Genomic DNA, 21,240 nt, shown 5'->3' with positions numbered 1-21,240 from the left:
TCAAGTAAAACCTTCTCTTGAGACTAATTAGTAATATCTCGGATTATGATCATGATCTATCACAAAGTAGAACTACGAAAAGTTAAGTAGTTGCCTTATGAGTTGACCTTCAGCAGAAACGTGACATTTATCCAAAATGCAATTGGACTAGTTTTCGATTTCTCAGATTTAAATTAGCTTACTTTGTCCAATATTCAAATAGGCACGTGCAGGGGATGGCTTGAGTTGAGATATGTTGGATTTTTTTGCTATTCAACTGCTGCTTGAATATTCTATATAATTTTTGGCACTAGGTTAAAGCAAAAGAGAAGGGAAATAGTATTTGCATTAGACAAAGCGCGAGCTAGAGGTCAGTAAACCCCGAGGCTAAATAATGATCTTTATGGTCTAAATATAGGAAGTACGTCTTTTACGAGCATCTGCCACTTAGCCGGGCCATATAAAAACTTGGAATTGCGCGGAACGCCGCAGATGCACGACGTCTTCCTAGATTCATTCAAAGAAGTTGCTTATTAAAATAAATAGATGCGTATATTTAACAGTTTATATATACAACAGAAGTTTCGACTTGGTACAATAGTTAACAAAACTCCTTTGGAGGTAGCTGCTGCGGGGAATACATTATAGGAATATGAATACCAAGAAAATATCAAGCATTTTTTGCTTAAATTAAGTTCATTTTGAAATTTCTTAAGCTGAAGTAGAAATACAAAGCAAATATTAAGTTTACGTTTTTCTTAAGCTTTCTTTTTCAGGAACATTTTTTTTTTGTAATACTTCAATTTCTGAATGGAGGAGCTCTTGGAATTCCATTGAGCACTTTTTGAACCTTTTCAAAATCTTAAATTAAGTATTATTTATGCTTAATACAATATATTTTGCTGTGAATTAGGGTTAAGTTAGACTTAATTTAAGAACGAAGAGAGCCTGAATTGTCTTTAGGAAGAAAATGAATTTCTATCAAGATCGCATTAAAAGTTAAAGCTAAATTTGTTGCTCTCAGTAATTGAAGAAAATATCAAGCATTTTCTTACTTAAATTAAGTAATAGAAAAACATATTTCAGCAATTGTTTTCTTCGATTTCTGAATGGAAAAGCTCTTGGAATTCCGTTGAGCATTTTTATTTTAGTGTGTAAATCCTTAAATTAAGTACTTTATGCTTAATTCAATATATTTTTTTTTGGAATCAAGCATAATTTATATTTAATTAAGCGCTTGATACTGCTTTTAAAAAGAAAATACATTTTCTATATAGACTGTTGTTAAATTGAAAGCTGAATTTGTTACTCTTTGCCCATGGGATGGACTTTACATTTGAGGTAGCTGCTCTGGAATTTGCTTAAGGTCATGTTAACGTCTCCTGCCAGCTCCAGCTCAGTAGCTCAGGCTGATGCCCTGTTGGCGATGATAGATGTCGCTGCGCACGAGAATCTCGTAGCTGCTGATGCGCACCTCCTGCCCGCCGAAGGGTATGTGCAGGCAGCGATGCGATTGCTGAATCTTGCCAGGTGTCAGGCTGCCGCAGTAGTGGGCGCGGCCAATGAATAACGGCTCGCCGTTGAAGGCACGGCCCGCCTCGACGGCGCCGGCAGCTATGCTGCCGTCACGGCCGGGCACCCAATGGTACTTGGACTGTCCGATGAGCACCTCGTAACGCGACTCGACAATCTCGCGGCCGGCCAGCGTTATGTAGGCACAGCCGCGACTGGGCGCCGCCTTGCCCGGTATATGGGTGCCATCGTAGTAGGCGCGACAGACGAGCAGCGGCGCCATGTCGCTATCGTGGCCGCCGAAGACGGCATCCGGTGGCGTATAGCCGGGACTGGCCGCCATCCACAGATCATAGCCGACGCCATGGGTCGGCGGTCCGCCGCCGTAGACAGGCGGCGCGGGAGCACACACGGCTGGCGTGTAGGAGGAGCAGCTGGGCGCATACGGATCCAATGACGGCTTATAAGTGTCCGCTGGCGTAAAGGAGCACGCGGCAGCGGCAGCAGGCGGCGCCACCTCGGCGGGCGTATAAGAGGGCGCCACCTCGGCGGGCACATAGGAGGGCGGCGGCAGCGAGGGCTTCACTGGTATGGGCACGGGCACGGCTAGCGGTGGCTTGTACTCCGGCAAGATCGAGGGCCCCATTGGGCGGGCTGGCGGCGGCGGCGGTGGTGGATACGGATCTGTCCCGGCCATGGGCATGGGCATGGGCGTATACTGTGGTGGTCTGTCGTGCAAGGCAAAGGCCGGCGCATCAAAGTCCGGCGGATACGGATAGCGTCCGGGAGCAGCGGCTGGTTTGCCAGCCAGCAGCTGCGGCATGGGCGGCGGCGGCGGCGTTACCGGACATTTCTCGGCCAACTCCAGCTGTTCGGGCGGCGGCGGCGGCAGCTGCCAGCCGGGCATGCCTTGGCGTTCCTCCACCAGAATCTCATACGAGTCCAGACGACGCTCCGCGCCGCGATACGCAATGAACAGAGCACGATGCACCGACGAGATTTTCCCAATTATCAAATGTCCCTCATAGTGGCCGCGTCCAATGTAGACGGGCTGTTCCAGCTGGGTGCGACCGCAGAGCACCGCTGTCTCGGGTATCACGTGATCGTAGCACTTGACCCAGACTAGATTCTCGCCGCACAGTATCTCGAATATGTCCTTGGGCAGTGCCTCGCCGCGCTGCGATACAAAGCCGATCTGCTTGGTGGGCACCACCTTGCAGACGAGCATATCGCCCTCATGCTCCGCCCGGCCCACATAGATCATGGCGCCATCCTCATCATTGCCGCCCACAACGGCGTTCGGCGGTATCGAGGAGTACGCCGACGACTGCACCCATTTGTAGGCTGTAATATAAACGAATTAGGCATAAGTTTAAGTTTCTCGATATATGTAATCTATATATAATCCAAGTTCAGGCTATGCCCAAGCTTTAGACGTGCAACTTTTACCAGACTACGAATATAATCTTGTATTGTGTTTATATTTAAAGGCTTATAGATATAAGCTTAGACTAATTTATATGCAGAGATAAATGAACTACAGAACTTAAATGTGTTTGATAAGCAGTCGCAACCTTTATTGGAAATTGTTCAAGAATATAAATATATGTTTATGTGAGTGCCGCCTATTGCCGGCAGAGCACCTCATAGGAGTCCACACGGATTTCACGACCTCCGTAGGGTATGTAGAGGCAACGCTGTCGGGAGGAGATCAGGCCGGGCGTCAGGCTGCCCTGGTAATGTCCGCGTCCGTAATAGATGGGTTCGCCGTTGCGGGCGCGTCCCGTGGAGACGGCATTCGGGGGAATGCCATGGTGATGGGGCCGAATCCAGACATAGCCATAGCCGGTGAGCACCTCGTAGGTGGGCTTCTGGAACTCGTAGCCGCCAAAGCAGACATAGGCAGAGCCCTTGCTGGGCACCACCTTGGCGGGCAGCATTTCGCCCTCGTGCATGGCGCGTCCGGCATAGATGGGCGTGCGATCCGAATCGTGGCCGGCTACGACAGCGCCGGGCGGTGTATAGCTGGGCGTGGCTGGCACCCAGACATCCTGCTGCTGATGGATGAGCACCTCGTAGGTGTTAATGCGCACCTCCTGCCCGCCAAACGGTATATAAAGACAGCCATGCGACGGATGCACCTTGCCCACACAGAGCGAGTTCGAGTAATGGCCGCGACCCACATAGATGGGCTCCCCGGTGCGGGTGGTGCCGCTGCGCACAGCATTTGGCGGCACACAGCCGCTGGAGCTGCCCACCCAGGCGAAGCCCTGGCCCACCAGCACCTCATAGTGGCTCTTCTGGTGCTCGGTGCCGCCGTAGGCGACATAGGCACAGCCCTTGCTTGGTATTACCTTGGCGGGCAGGTTCTCGCCCTCGTGGAAGGAGCGACCCACATAGATCGGTGTGCCGTCGGCGTCGTGGCCGCCAACAACAGCGAACGGAGGCAGTGCGGCATATGGAGTCGAGTGCACCCAAGTGTGTTCTGCAACGAGAGGAGCGGACAGTGCGGTTGGGCATTAGCCAAAGAGTTGCCGATAAGCGCGATAAGATAGCATTGATAATACGCATTGGTGCAAAAGTTATACATATAGATTTTCAATTCTTTAAATATTGACACAGCTCTGCACTCGCCTACCAATGCTCACAACTGCTCCCGGCTGCACTGCACCTAAAGGTGGACCCGGCAAAAGAAACGAAGGAAAAAAAAACCAAAAGAGAGAGAGAGAGACAAATCAGCACTGACATCCACGACAGGGATTGCTAAGAGATCGCTGAGGATCGGCTGACTCCTATATTTACTTTGTCACACAATATATATGCCCTGCCATATCTATATATATATATATATGTGGGTCTGATAAATATGCCTGATTAACATACCCATGATTCACTTTTCCAGCTGATAAGCGCGCTTTCTCTGCAAATTATTTATATCTTTTGTATATAGTATAATGTAATTATTCCTTTTGTTTTTGTTTTAGAATTATTTAAAGTCCACTCCGTTGTTTCGACCGTCAGGTTCGCTGTTCGATTTTCAACTAAAACCCGCAACGGCAAGTGAAAAGGTTTTAAAACTACGCCCGAGCCTATATCTCCGTGCTGCTTCGGCTCGCATTCAAAAGTGCTTAAAAGGGGTATATTGGTTATGTGCAAAGGTATGTAACGGGTAGAGGATGGCATCACGCATCCTCATAAATAATATATATTCTTGGTCAGCATCAATACTCGAGTCGATCCTTCCGTCCGACCGTCCGTTTCTCCGTCCTTCCTTTCTCCGTCCGTGCGTTCCACCGTCCCTCCGTCTGTCTGTCTCTCGGTCCGTCTCTCCGCGTCGATCTTAGCAATTTTAAGATCGAGATACTTGAATGTAGCTTCTTCTTGTACCCGCTCAGTACGGATTTGTTATTCGCTTTTCGATAACTTGCCCCATTTCAAAGCAATCGATAAATATCGTTATCGAAATCCTGTTCTCTGAGAATATCTCCCAGCATATATCTCTCGTATAGTATATAAAGATCGTGTATGCTACTGCCACGCCCAGTCCCCCTCCCTTCTTCACCCGCCAATAGAATAAGTGCTTAGCTTGAGTAGCAGAAAGTTAAGGGCATACACTAGTCGAGTAAACCCAACTGGATCCCTTTTACTTGTCATTTTTTTTTGGTGTTATTTTTATCGATAAGCTTTTCTTGCAGTGCATATGGCTTGTTATTGACAGGGCCTTATCGCTAACATTCTCAACTTACGGGCATGTTTATCATTTCCAATATTAATGTATCACCCGAAAAGCTTTTTTCCAGCAACGATGAGTCAGCCGCCATGTTTGGGGACTTTTTTTTGGGGGGGTTTTACATATCTATATATATAAATTTTTATGTATATAAACTGGAGGTACGCCAGGTGTGCGTATTGGCCACTTGTCAAGTCAGCCAGCCAATAACATATTTACACATTTATACCATACAGGAAATACATAAATGTCAAATTTACTATAAATAGAGGGAAGGCGTACTTAGATCAGCGAGGTCAATGAGTTTATGATCTCAGGCGCCACGCCTCTTTAAAGAGATTGGCAATACTTACATAAGAGATAAGATATTGCTGTTGCATTTATGGGTGATTACATATATGTCAATATATATATGTATATATGATATATCTACATATAGCAATGCAGTTTGCATTTACAATTGCATTTGCAATATCAGTTCTCGATATACAGATACATATTTGTCATAGTAAGATATAGAAACATATGGAAACATAGCTCTCATATCGTATATAAAAAAAAAAGTCTTAATTTGTAGAAACCTATATAGAAACATAATTCTCATAAATCACATCACTCGGATAAGCTTATTTCTAGAAAAATGTCTCTTATATCATATAATATATCACATTAGCTTATGTCTTAATTGCCAGGACATTATATAGAAAGGTAACTCTCACATCAGTTACATATAACACATTAGTTTATGTCTTCATTGCTAGAACCTTCTATAGAAATATATCTCTCATATAAAATATATTTAACATCAGTTCCATGTCCTTATTTCTAGAAACATATCTATTATATCATATTATATTATACCATATCTTAAATATCTCATATATAGCTCCCATATCAGATATATCACATCAGCGCGATGGGTTAATTGATAGAAGCATATATGGAAAGACATCTCTCATATCACGTATAACAAAATACCAGTTCGAAGTTTTAATTTCTAGAATCTTCTACAGTATCATATCTTTCATATGATATCTTATAAGATATCTCACATGTATCTCTCATATCATATCATATCATATATCATAAAAGGGCCGATGCGCTTGTTTCTAGAACCCTATATATATTATCTTAAATTCTATAAAACTATCTATCTCTCTAGATAATATCAATGATAAATATTATTGAAGGTTAAACCTTTTGGGCCCAAAAATTGGCGAGCACAAAAATTATTTTTCCAATCTAAAAAAAAAGAAGAAATAAAAGGAACTTGACAACTCTATAACTACAGTTTAACTCTCCAACTAAACTCAAAATTGAGATGTATGTTTTTCTTCTTTTCTTCGATTTTCTTTTACTTTCTTTTGCCTTCTTTTAGTTGATTGTTGTTGACTCAGCGAATCTATTTAGAGTTGTAGCAAGCCTCGTTACTGCTGTTTAAATGAAACATTTCTCGACTTTAGACGACTGAGTCACATTTGGTTTGCTCAGAGGCCGAAACCGAAGCCCAACCAGAACCCAGAAGCCAGAACCCGAAACAGAAACAGCTGTGGCTTTCGTTTATCGACTCGCAAGTGCCACAAAAGTTGGGGTCTGTTGTAATACTCATGCGGTTATTCAAAACAAAGCGCTGGAGCAACAAGGCAGCCAATCTGCAGCATAAAAGCGACGGCGAATTTCGATCAGAGCCATAAATTGAAAAGTGCAGTGCACAGCTTTCAAGCTATTCGCCGAAGGAAACTATCGGGATTTCAAGTAGAGCCGCAAAATGTTGACAGGTGAGAAAAGTTCAGTAAATACTTCTCTAGTTAAACAAGCTCGCAGAGTGCCAAGCACAAGAGTTTCGAGGTTGTTTATTTGGCTACACGTTTCTGCTGCTGTTATTGATAAAGTGTATTTTGGACCGGCTTGATAAGACATACCATAATCATGCAATCGCTCATAGATAAGCGCACAAATATTGGGTAAACATCTCACGAACAGATAAAACGCATTATTTATTGATATTTTAGAGGCCAGCTAACTGTTATGCTGGTTAAAATTGAGGAGGCAACAATATTTTACACACTTTTCAAAGTTTGCCGCGATGACGAAGTGCCAGCTAACCCCCAGCCCCTCTCTCGACCCGTTCACCTGTACACATGTTTACTTGGAAAAAATGCCACAGGCTCCGATACGATATCTTATCGTTTGCCGGCTAACGACAATCACACACAACTGGGCCCAAAAGCAAAATATCTATATATATATATATATATATGTCAGTCAACACATTTTGCCCGATAAGAGAGTCGCAGCTTTATAACACAACTGCCAGTCGCACGTCCACTCAGTCATATAGTAACTACGCCAGTGAGAGCGCCACGGAGCACGTATCCGTCAGATACTTCAGTTCAGCTACAGATATAACTATAAGCAGACACACAACAACAAAATGGGTAAGCGCAGGATTCAAGTGAAGGATTACAAAACTCTAAAAAAGAAAAAAAAAATGGAATATACCAGTGAAAATTGAAGATAAATACGATCTATAAAAATTTTCCTGAAAAGTTTCACAAAAGATTGTGATTAGTTAACGTAAAACCTTGGAATGAGGCTAAAAATAGCCCAAGCAAGCGCTTTAAAGGATCTTTGCTTAAAGCTTGCTTAAAGCTTTTAAGCTCTTCTGTAGCTAAAAAGAAAGTGCCTAATAGCTTAAGGAGCACCATTTTTGACTTGGTGAAAGTACAGTTCGATGTGCTCAATATAGTCATATATCAAAGCTGGCTACATTTGGCGACAGTTCAAATCCGACCAACTTATGAGCTTTTGGTGACAGATATGGGCATGAATAATGCCACAATTTCGACATGTACCTGATAAAGACACCTTCAGTACCTTAGTCAAGTGGTTTTTGCAGTTACCCTGCCCTGTCGTATCTTAGATCTGAACACAGACACAAGCGTCCCACACACACACACACACACACACACACACACCTGCTTTGCCCTATCGCGGCACACTTGTCATGACGAGTGAAGTTCTCACTTGCGATCCAATTATAAGCTTTGCTGCTGCATTGGGAACAAAAATGACTCAAAGTTGAGTTAATTCGCTTGCTTTTTTAACTGTGCTGCAGCAGGAGTTGGAGAGAGTGATAGCAGCCGAGAGAGAGAGAGAGAGAGAGAGAGAGAGCGAGAGTTGGAGAGTTATTTGTGGTGTAAATTGTAGTCCTGACGAAGCATTGAAGCTAGCCTTCTCACTCGCACCTCTCGAAGCTTTCCCTTGTTTCATTGAGTTATCAATATTTATTACTCAATGGATTTCTTTCTATTTGAGAAAACGCTCAATATGAAATTGTGCTCAATTTGAGATTGTGCTCAATATCGAAATATGCTCTTTATAAGTTGAGTAAATATTAAGCATTTATTGAGTATTTTCTCAGTGAGTTTTTTTTTATATATACTTTTAAAATCTATAATTTAATATAAATGTATTCAATATAGTCTACAGTCTGTTATATATACTATATATTCCTCTAAAGTCCATCAAATTCATGATTTAGCTAATTTTGCCAAATATCCTTCAGATCACACTTGGGTTGCCCGCAATGTGTACGATGCACTGCCGCCATTTGCCATCGCCGCCGGTCACGATTCGGATCAGGATCCAATCTATGTGGGCCGCGCCTATCACAACGGCGACATGCTGCCCGCCAAGGTGATACCCAACAAGCATCAGGCGTACGTGGCCTGGGGCGGCGAGGAGATTAGCAAGCACGATTACGAGATCCTCACCGGACACCATTACTGCTGGATACCGGCCAGTCATGGCGAGGTGCCGCCGCATGCGCTGCGCGTGGGCCAGACCTCGGATGGGGAGGCGCTGTTTGTGGGTCGCGGCTATTTCCAGGGCAGTCTGACGCCCGGCAAGGTGCATCCGTCGCACGGCTGCCTGTATATACCGTACGGCGGTGCCGAGCATAAGCTGGAGGCATACGAGGTGCTCGTACAGCCGGAGACATGGGTCAGCTCGTCCGGCAGCAACATTGTGCCCGGCACCATACTGGCCGGCCATGATGCCGATGGCGATGCCATCTTTGTCGGACGTGCCTATCACGATGGCGATCTGCTGCCGGCCAAGGTGATACCCAACAAGGGCTGCGCCTATGTGCCATACGGCGGACAGGAGCACGTTAAATACGATTTTGAGCTGCTCGCCGGCTACGGTTACGGCTGGGTGCCCGACTCCTTTGGCAATGTGCCCGGCGGCGCCGTTGTCTGCGGCCGCACCAGCGAGGGTGAGCCTCTGTATATTGGACGTGGCCATTACAATGGCAGCTTTACGCCCGGCAAGATCCATCAGTCGCATCACTGCCTCTACATACCCTTTGGCGGCCAGGAGGTGCGCCTGGACAGCTACGAGGTGCTCGTCCGATCCTAGACTGAATCAATGCGAAACGGTTCGCTTCGATGCCGGCCCCAAAAAATCATTAAATTCTTAAACATTTCCTTGATAATCAATTAAATTATTTGTATATCATCAGACACTCAAAAATTATAGAAAACAATTATCAAATAAAATAAAACTAAAACGATATTAAATGACAGCAATTTTTTAAAACAAAGCCCCACATGAATCTAGGCATATATTTGGTGGATTTTGTAGAGAATGAGAGGCCGCAAAAAATTATATTAATTTTTATTAAGTATATTAAGCTTTTAACAACAAATTCAACCCAAAAGTATGCATTGAAATTCTCAGAGAAAATATACAAGCAATTTTCTGTCTTTAAACTTTTCTACAAATTCAAATCAAGACATTTGCGCCAACTCTACACTCAGTGCACATAACCTAAACAGCTCATTTACAGTAAATAACCATATTTACATTTCAACCTATTGAATTTAACTGGAAATTAAACAAAATTCATTTAATTTACATTCCCAATTTGTCAGCGTGTGTATACGTGCATTTGGGAGCTTTTCTGTGAAGCTTTTGTGCGCTTACTCTACAGCGTGTAGAGTTGTAGAGTTGCCATCTAACATGTCTCTCGAATACGAGTCACTCTACACGCTTCAAACTCGACACAACGCTGGCAGCGCATTGGTCGCTTTCTGTGCCTCGCTCCGATTGGTGCACAACGCGAACGTGCCTCAGTTTTTATTGGTCTTTGCGCGTGCAACACGATTGGGGCGTGTTCGCGGGCCCAGACTCGAAATGGATTGGTAAGCATCGAGTACAGTAATTATGAAATTTTAATTAGTTTGGCGTGACGTGTTCTTATTTCGTTCTCTTTGTGTTTTAGGTTTTGACTTGTTTTGGGCATGTTTCGACTTGGTTTTTGGTTAGTCGTAAGAACTGGTTTTTTGTGTGAAACACCTTTTTTTCAATGTGGCAAATGCCGTCGCTTTCACAACAACCATTGGACGTGGCCAGAAGCTGCCGAGTGAAGAGTTTTCCATGTAGCATTTGCTAAATGATTAAGGAACTAACTGTTTGTAGATGACAAGGTTACAGAAGATAGACAAGATACTCTGATAGGCACGATTCCTACATAAATAATAGTTTATTGTTCAAGGTTCAAGCTCTGATTTGATAGGGATTTAGCAGTATGTTCTAACTCACCAATAACAGAACAGATATAGATATATAGCTACATATGCCTTTATACGTACGGCATGCCAGAGACTTAGCTTATGGATGTATAGACAGATGGGAAGATACTTGATAGATAATACTTATATTAATCTATATAAATGATAGTGTTAGATAGATAGATAGATGGATAGATAGGTTGGTGGATAAATAGATAGGTGGATAAATAGATAGATAGATAGATAGATAGATGGATAGATAGAAAGATAGATAGATAGATAGATAGGTAGATAGATAGATAGGTGGATAAATATATAGATGGATAGATAGACAGATAGATAGCTAGATAGAAAGATAGAAAAATATATACATAGATGGATGGAAAAATATATAGATGGAAATATAGATAGATACATTAATAGACTGATTTACATATATTTAGACAGACCGAGCAAAGACATCTAGATAGAAAGGTGGATAGAATGAAATATACATTAGTATATAGGTATATTAAAATCACACAGAAAGATAGATAGAAAGATATATAGATAGATAGATAGGTAGATATGTGGATAAATTGATAGAAAGATGGATAGATAAATACATAGAATGATACACACATATAAAGATAGATATTTTAGAAACATCCAAGTAGAAAGGTAGATATTTGATAGAGGGATATACCTATAGAAAGAATAATGCACATAGATATGTAGATAAGAGACAGACACATAAAGAGGTATATAGAAAGAAAGATTGTTATAAGCCTAAATTAAGAAAACTGAAAAGTAGAGCAACAAAAATAGCCGTCGGCAGTTAAAGAATCGCTCCTAAAGACGCAAAGCTGTTAAAGCCCAGAAAGTATCTCAATGCTAGCTGACATCCTCTCGTCTTTTTCTGCTTCGTCTTAAAGCCAATCCAAGCAAAATGTACACAATTTAATATGACTTAAAAGCCCGCTGAAGAAGTGTTGAAATCTTTCCTCAATATAAATTCTTGTAATTTAATTTCGCTTTTTTTTTTTGGTACAAGTAGATTTAGTCTTCGGCATGCCCTCCCCCTTCGTGCCCACACACAGCACACATGCTGCGAATGGAATCCCGGTTCTGCTTATCAGCCTCAAATATCCATTTAGCTAAAATGTATTAAAAAGTAACTCAGATGCTATCTGAGGCCATCCATTCACGCTCCTCGAGACGCACAGACACAGAGGCAAGCGCTGCGCGCGGCAACCCTCGAATAACTTTCGAGAAATGCTCGAAATTCTTGCCCAGAGCAACGGTAACAGACAACAACAACAACAACAACAGCAGCAGCAGCAGCTTTGGAATATCAGTTTCTTCTTCAGCAGAAGCTGTAGCTGAGCAGCGCAGCGGCAGAGGCAGCGCAGGAATGACAAAATTTGGCCTGTGGGGCTGTCGCTAGAAACTCACACACACACACACACACACGCGCACATACACCAAGGCAGAGACAGTCAGAAAGGGAGACAGACTGGAGAAGGAAGTGCGTTGAACGACGACGAATGAAGGCAGCAAGACAAGAGGGCAAACACACAGCCAAACATACAACAGCAGCAGCAGCAACAGAAGCAGAGCGGGGAGAGAGAAGGGCACGCATAATCGAACAAGCAGCGACTGCTGCTTATATGCTGCGAATGAATGGATGGATGCTATCTACAAAGCGCTCTTATATGCACAGTAAATATATAAGACACTGTGTGCGTGTGTGTGTGTGTGTGTGTGCAGTTACAATTAGTGGCGACAAGAACGAAAAGAATGGAACAATAAGCGCACACGATTCGGCTGTGTGTGAGAGAGAGTGTGAGAGAGAGTGAGCAAATGGAGGAGTGAGTGCAATGTGGAGAGTTTGTGTGTTGTTGCTTTGCTAACGTCGGGCGACGGGCAAAGAGTACATTTTTAGCTAGCAGGACGCGCTGTTGGGCTTAGGGGCGGTGTGCGCGGGTACAGCAGGGTATGTGCTCAGGGCTTAATATTGAAACGTGTCTCATCAGATGCTTCAACTGCAACTGCGATAACACAAAACCAACCACACACACACACACATGCATACAAATACAGTAGTGTGCTGGCGTAGTATGTGTGTGCGTGCTTGTGCGCGCGCGAATGTAGTGAAATGGAAATGCAAAGAAAAATAACAGAAAAAGAACGAATGTAAAACGAAGCGCAAAATGAAAAATTGTACATAAAAATGGAAATGCGACAACAACAACAACAAACGAGGCATCGAATAACCCTCGCCCCGTGCCAGCGGCAACGGCCATGGGCGTGGAGTACATACAGCCAAATCCGACAAACCTTTCCCAAACGCAAACTATATATACCTTTGTACATATGTATGTACATAGGGTATATTAAAGCGTAGTGAAACGGCATTTGGTCGTCGCTAACGGTAGTCGGTTGCCTTGTGCTCTAGGGCTGAAAGCGACCCAGAGCCTCAGTCGGGCGCTAGGAATGAGCGCGTGTCACGTAACGAATGCAAAATAATATCGCTAACGATAAATATAGATAATGTAGATAACGATATATTTAACAATTTTAAATAGTTGATTTATAGTAATATCTTATTATCTTTAATAAGGCTTTTTCTCCTTTTCAACACTAATAGAATACGCTGTCACGACACGCGCCCATCTCTAGCATTCGCACTCACTACTCTAATTAGTTTTTATAGTAAAAACCAGTGTCTATATATAACACAAAAATATGAATATAAGCAAGTGGGTAAATGGCGGGCTGTGGTGGGGAGCTGTGCGAGCTGCTTCACTTGGCACCTAACACAGCTAGTCCGGGCCTCAAATCATCTCATCCACAACACTCAGCTGGATTTGGCTGTCGCTTATGCGTGATAATTCAATTAGGAATGTGTGAATCAGGCAACAACAACAACAACAGCAGCAGCAACAAAAACAAAAACAGCGGGCACACAAAATGCAGCAGCAGCGAACAACAACAGCAACATGCAAGCGGAAACAGGCGAAGAAAAAGAATTGAACAGAAAAATACTCTTTCCCAGCAGCCGAAAAACAAACGCCATGTCCATGTGCAGCAAACACACACACACACACATAGTCGTACCGTTGCATATGCAACCCTGTTTTTGGGTATGCGTATACGTGTGTGTGTGTGTGTGTGTGTGTGTGTGTGTGTGTGGCACAGGAACAGAATCACAATCAGAATACACGGCCTCGGCTCTGGCTATGGCTCTGGCGGCCTGAAACAATTTATGTGCCATGTATTTTGTACATAAAAATAGCGACCGAGGCAGCAGCAGCAGCAGCAACGGCAGCAGAGACGCCAGCACTGGCTGAGGCCGGAGACGGGGCATTGGACATGGACGTTGCCTGGAGAGGGGCCATTATGTGCGCAGCTTGCCTCGAAAATATTTCAACACACAGGCATGCGACTGAGACTGGGACACTAAGTGCGCAGCGGCTTAGTGTGGTTAAAATGAAAGAGGGGTTGATAAAGGGAGTAAGTGAATGTGCTGCACACATTTTATGTTACCAACATATGCATATAAACATTTATATATTAACGGAGTATACGCTTGACATATGTACTTATATAAGAGGAAATATTTTAAAATAAGTATGCATCTGTATTATTTACGAGCTTAGTTATCAACGGTAGCTAGTTAATCCATGTGTCAATATTTATATTCATTATTTAATAACAACTATTTCGATTCAGATGTGAACAGCCCCTCGCAGCAATTGCAGCGTACGCCACTGCATTCTATCTTGAATCTTACTGTACATACAATACATACATACAAACACAGCCATGTATAGCACTCGATGTTGTGTGTGTGTGTGTGTATGTGTATTCAAGTGTGCGGCACTGCGATAGCAACGAATATCAGCAGCAGCAACAACAACAACAACTACAACAACGAACATCGACCACGAGTTGGGCCTCGTCGTCGCATTACCAATTTAAATTCCCATCCAATGCCCGCACGTAGCAAAAGAGCCGGTAAGGAATAAAGCGACAGACAGAAGGACAGGCATACGAACGAACAGATGTATGTTGGGTGAGAGGGCGAGAGCGAGGGTAGAGGCAGGCGCAAACACGACAGAGTCTGAAAGAAAGAGTATTTAATGAGCGCTACTGTTTCGCTTATGGCTGCTGTTGTTGTTGTTGCTGTTGCTGTTGTTGTTTCTGTTATTGCTCGCAATGCCAACTCGATATGTTACAGTTTTTTTCTTTTCATTTCTACTTTGCTGCTCTCTCCTCGCCTTTTCTATTGCTCACTCTTTCTGGCTGTCTTTTGCTAATACAGCGCTTGTTGTTATTGTTTTTATGTTCTATCAAATTAGGTTCATTTGCCAGTGCAAACGTCTGCCGCTGCCGCTGTCGACGTCGCTGCCGCTGCCGCTGCTCCTGTAGCTTTTGCCAAAAGCACCCTCTGTGCAGTTGCTGCTGTTGGTGTATCAAGTGGGCTGTGCGAGTTTTAGTCAATGTGTGCGTGTGTGTGTGTGTGTGTGAGTGCTTATCGACTATGTGTAAACCGCACGGCTCACTGGCTGCCGGTTGCTTGGCTGCGGCGTTGCCGTCGCGTTGACGCCGTCATTGCGGTTGTGAGTGTTTGTGTGTGTCATTATATACTGAAAGGTAACGACTGCGTTGTACATGTACTCTTATGTAGTATGTGCCACCAACCCGTCTCCACCACCACCACCACCACCACCACGAACACCACTTCCACCACCGCCGCCGCCGCCAACTGCTGAAGCTGTGGCATGCTGATAATTCAATAAGCTGCAAAAAAAAAAATGCCAACATTTTTCATGAGCTCGCCGCTGTAAATTGGCATTAAATGAGTGGTATGACACACACACACACACACACATGCATATATTGATATTTACTTATGTGCATACATATGTAATAAATATTTGCCCTGTATTTTGCGCATTTTACAGAAGTACTCGATGTTATGTAAAATGCGCACAGTCTGGCAACGACATGCAAGCAGCATGACACCGCAACTGTGTTTACTCTTATTCAACAGCAGCATCATCATCAACTCTACACAACTCTAGCTCCAACTCCAGCTCCGACTGCAGCCAGCTGCCACCCAACGTCAGGCACAACTTCATTTGCAATGCAAACGCAACGAGTGAGTGGATTGGAGTGGATTGAAGCGTGCGTGAGTGGGAGAGAGAGTTGGTGTCGCAAGCAGCGTGGAGAGTGTCTTGTGTAATCAACTAATTACAACGGCCGCCCAATGCCTGGCACCAGCCAGCCGACTGCCGCCCGTCGCACCCCACACACCCGTCGCGCCAACAGAAAATTTATCTTGTTAAAGTGACTTTTTAGCGTTTGCCTTCCGACCGCCCGCCCGTCCGCTCATCCATCTGCTGTTGCTGCATCATTTCAAGGAGTTCATCATTAGAGACAATTGAGTAGCACTCAATCGTTGTAGCCCGCCACTCAAATCAATCAATCAATGGAGAGAGAGAGAGAGAGAGACAGAGAGCGAGCAGAGCAAAAGCTGTCCAGTTTGAGCTGATGTTCTTTGTGAGTAAACAACTTTACCGTTGCTTTTTTTTTATTTTACTTTTATTCTTCGTCGATGCTTTAACAATTCGTGCAGTTATTATTCTTATTTCCGGTTCAGGATTTTCGTTGATTTCGCCTTCACCCTGAAATGCCAAGCGCTCCGTTTGCCACTGTAAATTGATACTTTTTTTGGGTCTCACATTTTTTTCTTCCAAAGAGCATGATGCAAAAAAAAAAAAACCCGAATAACATAGCAGGCGCGAGCGAGAGGGAGAGTGCGAGAGAGGGGAGACAAATTGGAACGCGGCACTTGGTCTTGGAACTCATCTGCCCTGCATATTAATAATGGTGGACTAATTGGATATTAATGCTGGGTTTTCATTTCATTACATGACCGAATTATGTCCCCAGGCAAATGAAATTAGAATGACACTCAATCAAGACGAGGCAGAGATTCAAATGTTGAGTATTCTTCGCAAGAGTTAAGCAAATTGTTTGCGTACAACAAATCATATTATCTGACGGGAGCGAATGAAAATGAATACTGTGTGGAAAATATATTCATTTAAGCTTTAAAGTGAATGCCTTGCCCTAATTCACATCCTCTAAGTTCGAACAGGTCAGTTAGTGATTCATTTCTTTATATATCAGCCTTTCGAATATCTTATCTATCTTATTCATTCAAATGTCAGCTCAGCTTTCTGTAGTTCTTCTAGTCTCTGAGTTCGAAGCGAGATGTTCAGGATGATCAGGAATATATATGTATATGAATATACTCACATACATTCACATGCTTAGGTCTCAACTTTATGTAACCTCTTTTTTTTTTGATAATTTTGTTTTTTAAACACATTTTATGGGCTTTTAAATACAAGTGAATAACTGCCGCCATTTCGAGTTCACTCATTCATTTAATATTCATTCATAAACTTTTAGCCAAATGCGGCGCCTTGGCCCTTCGCTCTGAATAATTTATGGAATTGTGCGGTTGGAGCCAAAAACTCCAATTACAATAATTAAGCAACTGCCCCAACTCCTGGCGCAGGCTCTTAAGCGTGCCACACATGTATTCACACACACACACACACACACATGCGAGTGTTTTGGGCGCATCTGAAAACAAGTTTAATGCGCTTGGCTTTTAACGCATTAAATCAGCATTTATAAATCATTTGTGTAAGCGCACAACCAGGCTAAGCACACACACACACACACACATACACTCGCACTCACACTCACGTCGCCGGCACAGGTAACAGTTGCTCGTGCAGTTAATTAGAAATGCAAAATTACACTCAAACACACACTCGAAATTGCGAAATGAATATTCAAAGCGAAATGAATGCCACAGCGAGTCATAAAAAGCTTATTAAATAGTTGAGCAAGCGATTTCATCGCATTGCCCATATATACAGATATAATCTGAACTATAAAGTATGTATATATATTCCTTATTTGTTGAATATAGCCTGATATGACTGTTCGTTTCTATACAAAGCTGCATTTATTGATGAATACGTTCATTAGGTCAATTTCATTTGGTTCATTTTGCTAAACATTGCAAAATGAACACTTTGGCTGTTTTTACAGTGGCAGCTTATTAATTCGTACACCATTGTGGGCACATCATTGAATAAGTCTTATAACTTCAAGTAGGCACATTATTTTCGTTGCTGCTGTTGATCCCGTTAAATGTTTCAAGCTGCAGGCACAGCAGAGAGCGAACACTCTGCGAGAAGAGGCAGTGCAGAAAAATGTCCACTGCACTGCACGTGATTGGTCCCAACGCCTTTGATCCCGTTAACTGAGCGCACAAGTGCCTAATGCCTGCGTGGGAGCGAGCTTTATTGGGCAATTTTAGTCAGTGCGCGTCTCTCCGTTTGATCGGTCGTATTCGTTGTGCGTGTAAACAAAATCATTTAGTGAAAGGTATTAAATTGAATAAATGCTGCTTAACGCGATTAGTTTGTGCTTGTCAAATCAGTCTTCCATTCGCTCTTCGCCCTGTGCGATATGTGCGTGTGCGTGTGTGTATTTAAGAAGCAATAAAATGTGTGTTCCGTTTTTTCCTTTTCGTGCTGCTGCGTTTTGTCACTCAACACGAATTGGCGCGAAATTGCGCATAATTGCGCGTAATCCGCACGCAAAGAGAGAGTGAGTGAAAGAGAACTGGACGAGCACTTTACTTAGTAAGTTTGCTCTTATACATACAAACAAACCAACACACATACTTATGCATATGCATACACGCATTTACGTAGTTGTTTACTTGATTTAACCGTAAAACAAATGTGAATTTTTGCTTTACACACGAATTAGATTTTTTTTTTGTCAAAACTCAATCAATTTTCGAAAGGTAGATTTTCTTAAGAATTATTTATTTATATTATTTTTATTGTAAACGCGCCGAATCAGAATTTCCCTCACCCATATCTCGGCCAAAACTCAACCGATTTTTATAAAGTTTGACTTTTTGCTTATGGCTTGATCTCTAGATCAATTTGGCATCTAAGTCCGTGAACATTTTGCTATATATTTACAAACCTGGCTAGTGGAAGAGCTTCGGTCTGCAAGTGTATTCAATCTTCGTCGTGCCGAAAATAACCTTTCTTTTCCGTTTCCTTATTAACTTGATTAACCTCCGGTTAATTATGGTCAATAGCAAACATTGCTATCGACTCGACAAATGCAAGTCCCTATGCTCTGTCCGCAGCTATAACCATTTGAGAATTATAAGCAACGGACGGCTTTTGTCCTTATAAATGTCAGAAATTGCCTTGGAAAAGATGTTATTGTTTTATTTTTACTACTCAGAGTGTAGTCTATTGGATTATTGGCTTGAACGTGAGCATAAGCCTGGATAAATATATATCTATATCTATTGACCAGCTCATTATAGCCACAAATCCTTGAATGATGTTTGGTTTGATTTTGTTTATGCTCGTGTAATTGTAATTAATGACAAGCAGCTATTGAAATAAGCAACACACGTCCTGAAATAATAGCAACCATTTCCCAGTTTCCACTTTACCAGTTTTTCCAGTTTAGCCTCGGGAAAGGCAGCAATGTTGCTTTAATTGAATTTCGTGTGGCAAAAGTTTCGACGTGTGTGTCCTTTCGGGTTTGGGGGGGGGGGATGGGCGCAAAAGTTTCTGCGAGGCGCCAAGTCCTTTAATTGCAATTTGTACCAAGTTTCGTAGTCGTTACCACTCCCCCCTCCCCTCTCTCCCGCTCTCCGTCTAAACGACGATTTATGTGCTTAGCATTTGTGTTACATAATGGCGCCAAATTAGTTTCTCGACTTTTTGCCAAAGCACAAGGTACGCCATTTAATTAGCTAATCCCACGCCTGTCGACACATTAAGTGGCATTAACTGCGAGAGGGAGAGAGAGAGAGAGAGAGAGAGAGAGGGAGAGAGAGATACTTGAGCTGACGAATGAACTTTTGTTGCGCCAATCAATCGAGATTTATGTTTATATGAAATTAATGTCCAGTTTGAAGGATGACCTAAGCTGAAGCATGCCTCTCAATCGGAAAAGTTGATCTAAGATGCAAACTTTACATAGGCATTGGAATGATATTTGTCAATTGGGTAGTATTCGAATTTTCCCAACCAAAACTAAGCCATATTTAACGTAAAATTCCTGAGCTCAAAATCAAGTTGATTTTCCAGAGAAGAATATGAAATTATTTTGTATAACCTTCTAAGGGGGTCATCATGAAGTGTGTAACGCATAGACATCTCCGACTCCATAAAGTATATATATTCTAGATCAAGACAATGTAATTATATTGTTTTTGTCTTTGTTATAGCCCTGGGCTTATCCCTTCGTCCGTCTGAGCCTCTGTTAGTTCCCATACGAACTCGTCTCTCAATTTTAGTGCCAAATTCTTGAAACTTTTCAAAAATCGGAGAGATCGGTCCACTATATCATATAGCTGCCATAGGAACGAACGGTCGAAAAGTTGTTTCTAGTATGAACAACATTTCATTACTCTTCTCATAATATGCAAAATCTTATCAATATCGGTTCAGTATAACATATAGCTGCCATAGGAATAATCGATCGAAAATTAAATTGTTTTAATATAAACTTTTTGGTTTCTCAACATATCTTGAGCAAAGTATATCATAAAGTTTAATACTATAGAAAGAATCGGTCGAAAAATAACTTTTTATTTGGCAAATTATTCCGTTTTCCCAGATATATTTTCATGAAACTCGGCAGAGCTAAGAGCTACACTAGCTTAGGTCTTTGATTTGCCGCATATAAGCTTGCTTTCTCCTTTCTCCTGCCCAGACTTGCAGCCAGGACAGCAACTTCTTTAAGCTCCTAGCACTTAAGAGCTTTTGAATATCGAACTACTATATAAAACATATGACAAAAATCAAGAAAAAAAAACTTCTTCCTTGTTTCAGACACAATCTTAAAACACGAATTTTTTATTAGCTCAGCTAACTAAACTAGCAACACCTTTTGCTAGCCACTTACAGGGCATCTCTTGGCCCTGCATATTGGCCCCTTTTTTTGTCTTCTTTGTAGCGCTCTGCCGCACATAAATCTTTTGATTTTCAGCGCCGGGCTAAGCCAATTCGCACCTAATCCACCCTTAAAGCACTACACCTATCCGAATATATATCGGCTCTACCCTTGTTGCCTTGTCGCGCACATTCATTAGACGTATCGACGGCTCGTCCTGGGCCGTTGTCCTGCGGCTGTGTCTGCTGGGAGTCATTCCTTGAAAATTGCCAATTTTCGAAATCGGAAACTTGCCAAAAACGAGGCAAAAGATAAACAATAACAATGCGTCCGAGTTTCTGTTTCCATTTGCCATTTTCATTGCGAAAAGTTGCCAGCGGAGAAACGAGAAGAGACATCTTCGCTCTCTCTCTCTCTCTCTCTCTCCCTCTC

General features: G+C 42.7%; 3 protein-coding genes and 1 long non-coding RNA gene across 8 annotated transcripts; 2 read left to right on the top strand and 2 right to left on the bottom strand.

The window, feature by feature from the left end:
• Positions 1–547: 547 nt before the first annotated feature.
• Positions 548–4,518, bottom strand: LOC116651052 (uncharacterized). The gene is made up of 2 exons (XM_032436724.2): positions 4,375–4,518; positions 548–2,835 (listed from the first exon to the last, which is right to left on the bottom strand). The coding sequence occupies exons 1-2, from the start codon at positions 4,376–4,378 to the stop codon at positions 1,376–1,378; spliced, it is 1,464 nt and encodes a 487-aa protein (XP_032292615.1). The 5' UTR covers positions 4,379–4,518; the 3' UTR covers positions 548–1,375.
• Positions 3,043–4,519, bottom strand: LOC6626193 (uncharacterized). Of its 2 annotated transcripts, XM_032436725.2 has the most exons (3): positions 4,375–4,514; positions 4,130–4,162; positions 3,043–3,976 (listed from the first exon to the last, which is right to left on the bottom strand). In XM_032436725.2, the coding sequence occupies exons 1-3, from the start codon at positions 4,376–4,378 to the stop codon at positions 3,117–3,119; spliced, it is 897 nt and encodes a 298-aa protein (XP_032292616.1). In that variant the 5' UTR covers positions 4,379–4,514; the 3' UTR covers positions 3,043–3,116. The 2 variants fall into 2 exon arrangements, with proteins under 2 accessions (XP_032292616.1, XP_032292617.1); XM_032436726.2 differs by lacking the exon at positions 4,130–4,162 and having other exon boundaries at positions 4,375–4,519.
• Positions 4,520–6,685: 2,166 nt separating this feature from the next.
• Positions 6,686–9,804, top strand: LOC6626195 (uncharacterized). Of its 2 annotated transcripts, none has more exons than XM_015174102.3 (2): positions 6,686–6,999; positions 8,790–9,804. In XM_015174102.3, the coding sequence occupies exons 1-2, from the start codon at positions 6,990–6,992 to the stop codon at positions 9,641–9,643; spliced, it is 864 nt and encodes a 287-aa protein (XP_015029588.1). In that variant the 5' UTR covers positions 6,686–6,989; the 3' UTR covers positions 9,644–9,804. The 2 variants fall into 2 exon arrangements, with proteins under 2 accessions (XP_015029588.1, XP_002048770.1); XM_002048734.4 differs by lacking the exon at positions 6,686–6,999 and adding an exon at positions 7,521–7,659.
• A 5,684-nt stretch (positions 9,805–15,488) lies between these two features.
• Positions 15,489–17,229, top strand: LOC116650999 (uncharacterized). 3 transcript variants are annotated; one of them, XR_004304014.2, is made up of 4 exons: positions 15,489–16,344; positions 16,421–16,674; positions 16,738–16,945; positions 17,019–17,229. It is a non-coding gene; the product is annotated as an uncharacterized lncRNA (long non-coding RNA). The 3 variants fall into 3 exon arrangements; XR_004304015.2 differs by having other exon boundaries at positions 16,445–16,945; XR_004304013.2 differs by having other exon boundaries at positions 16,421–16,945; positions 17,019–17,228.
• The last annotated feature ends 4,011 nt before the right edge of the window (positions 17,230–21,240 follow it).

This window comes from Drosophila virilis, chromosome 5 (genome assembly GCF_030788295.1).
Source record: "Drosophila virilis strain 15010-1051.87 chromosome 5, Dvir_AGI_RSII-ME, whole genome shotgun sequence".
Classification (NCBI taxonomy): domain Eukaryota; kingdom Metazoa; phylum Arthropoda; class Insecta; order Diptera; family Drosophilidae; genus Drosophila; species Drosophila virilis.
The sequence above is the reverse complement of the archived record's forward strand: the minus strand, read 5'-3'. Positions and strand labels throughout refer to the sequence as shown.

What these genes read in the sequence shown, in the direction of transcription:
- LOC6626193 (XM_032436725.2), bottom strand. An exon ending in GGGAGCAGTTGTGAGCATTG is followed by an intron (nt 3,977 to 4,129) that starts GTAGGCGAGTGC and finishes CTCTCGTTGCAG; the next exon opens with AACACACTTGGGTGCACTCG.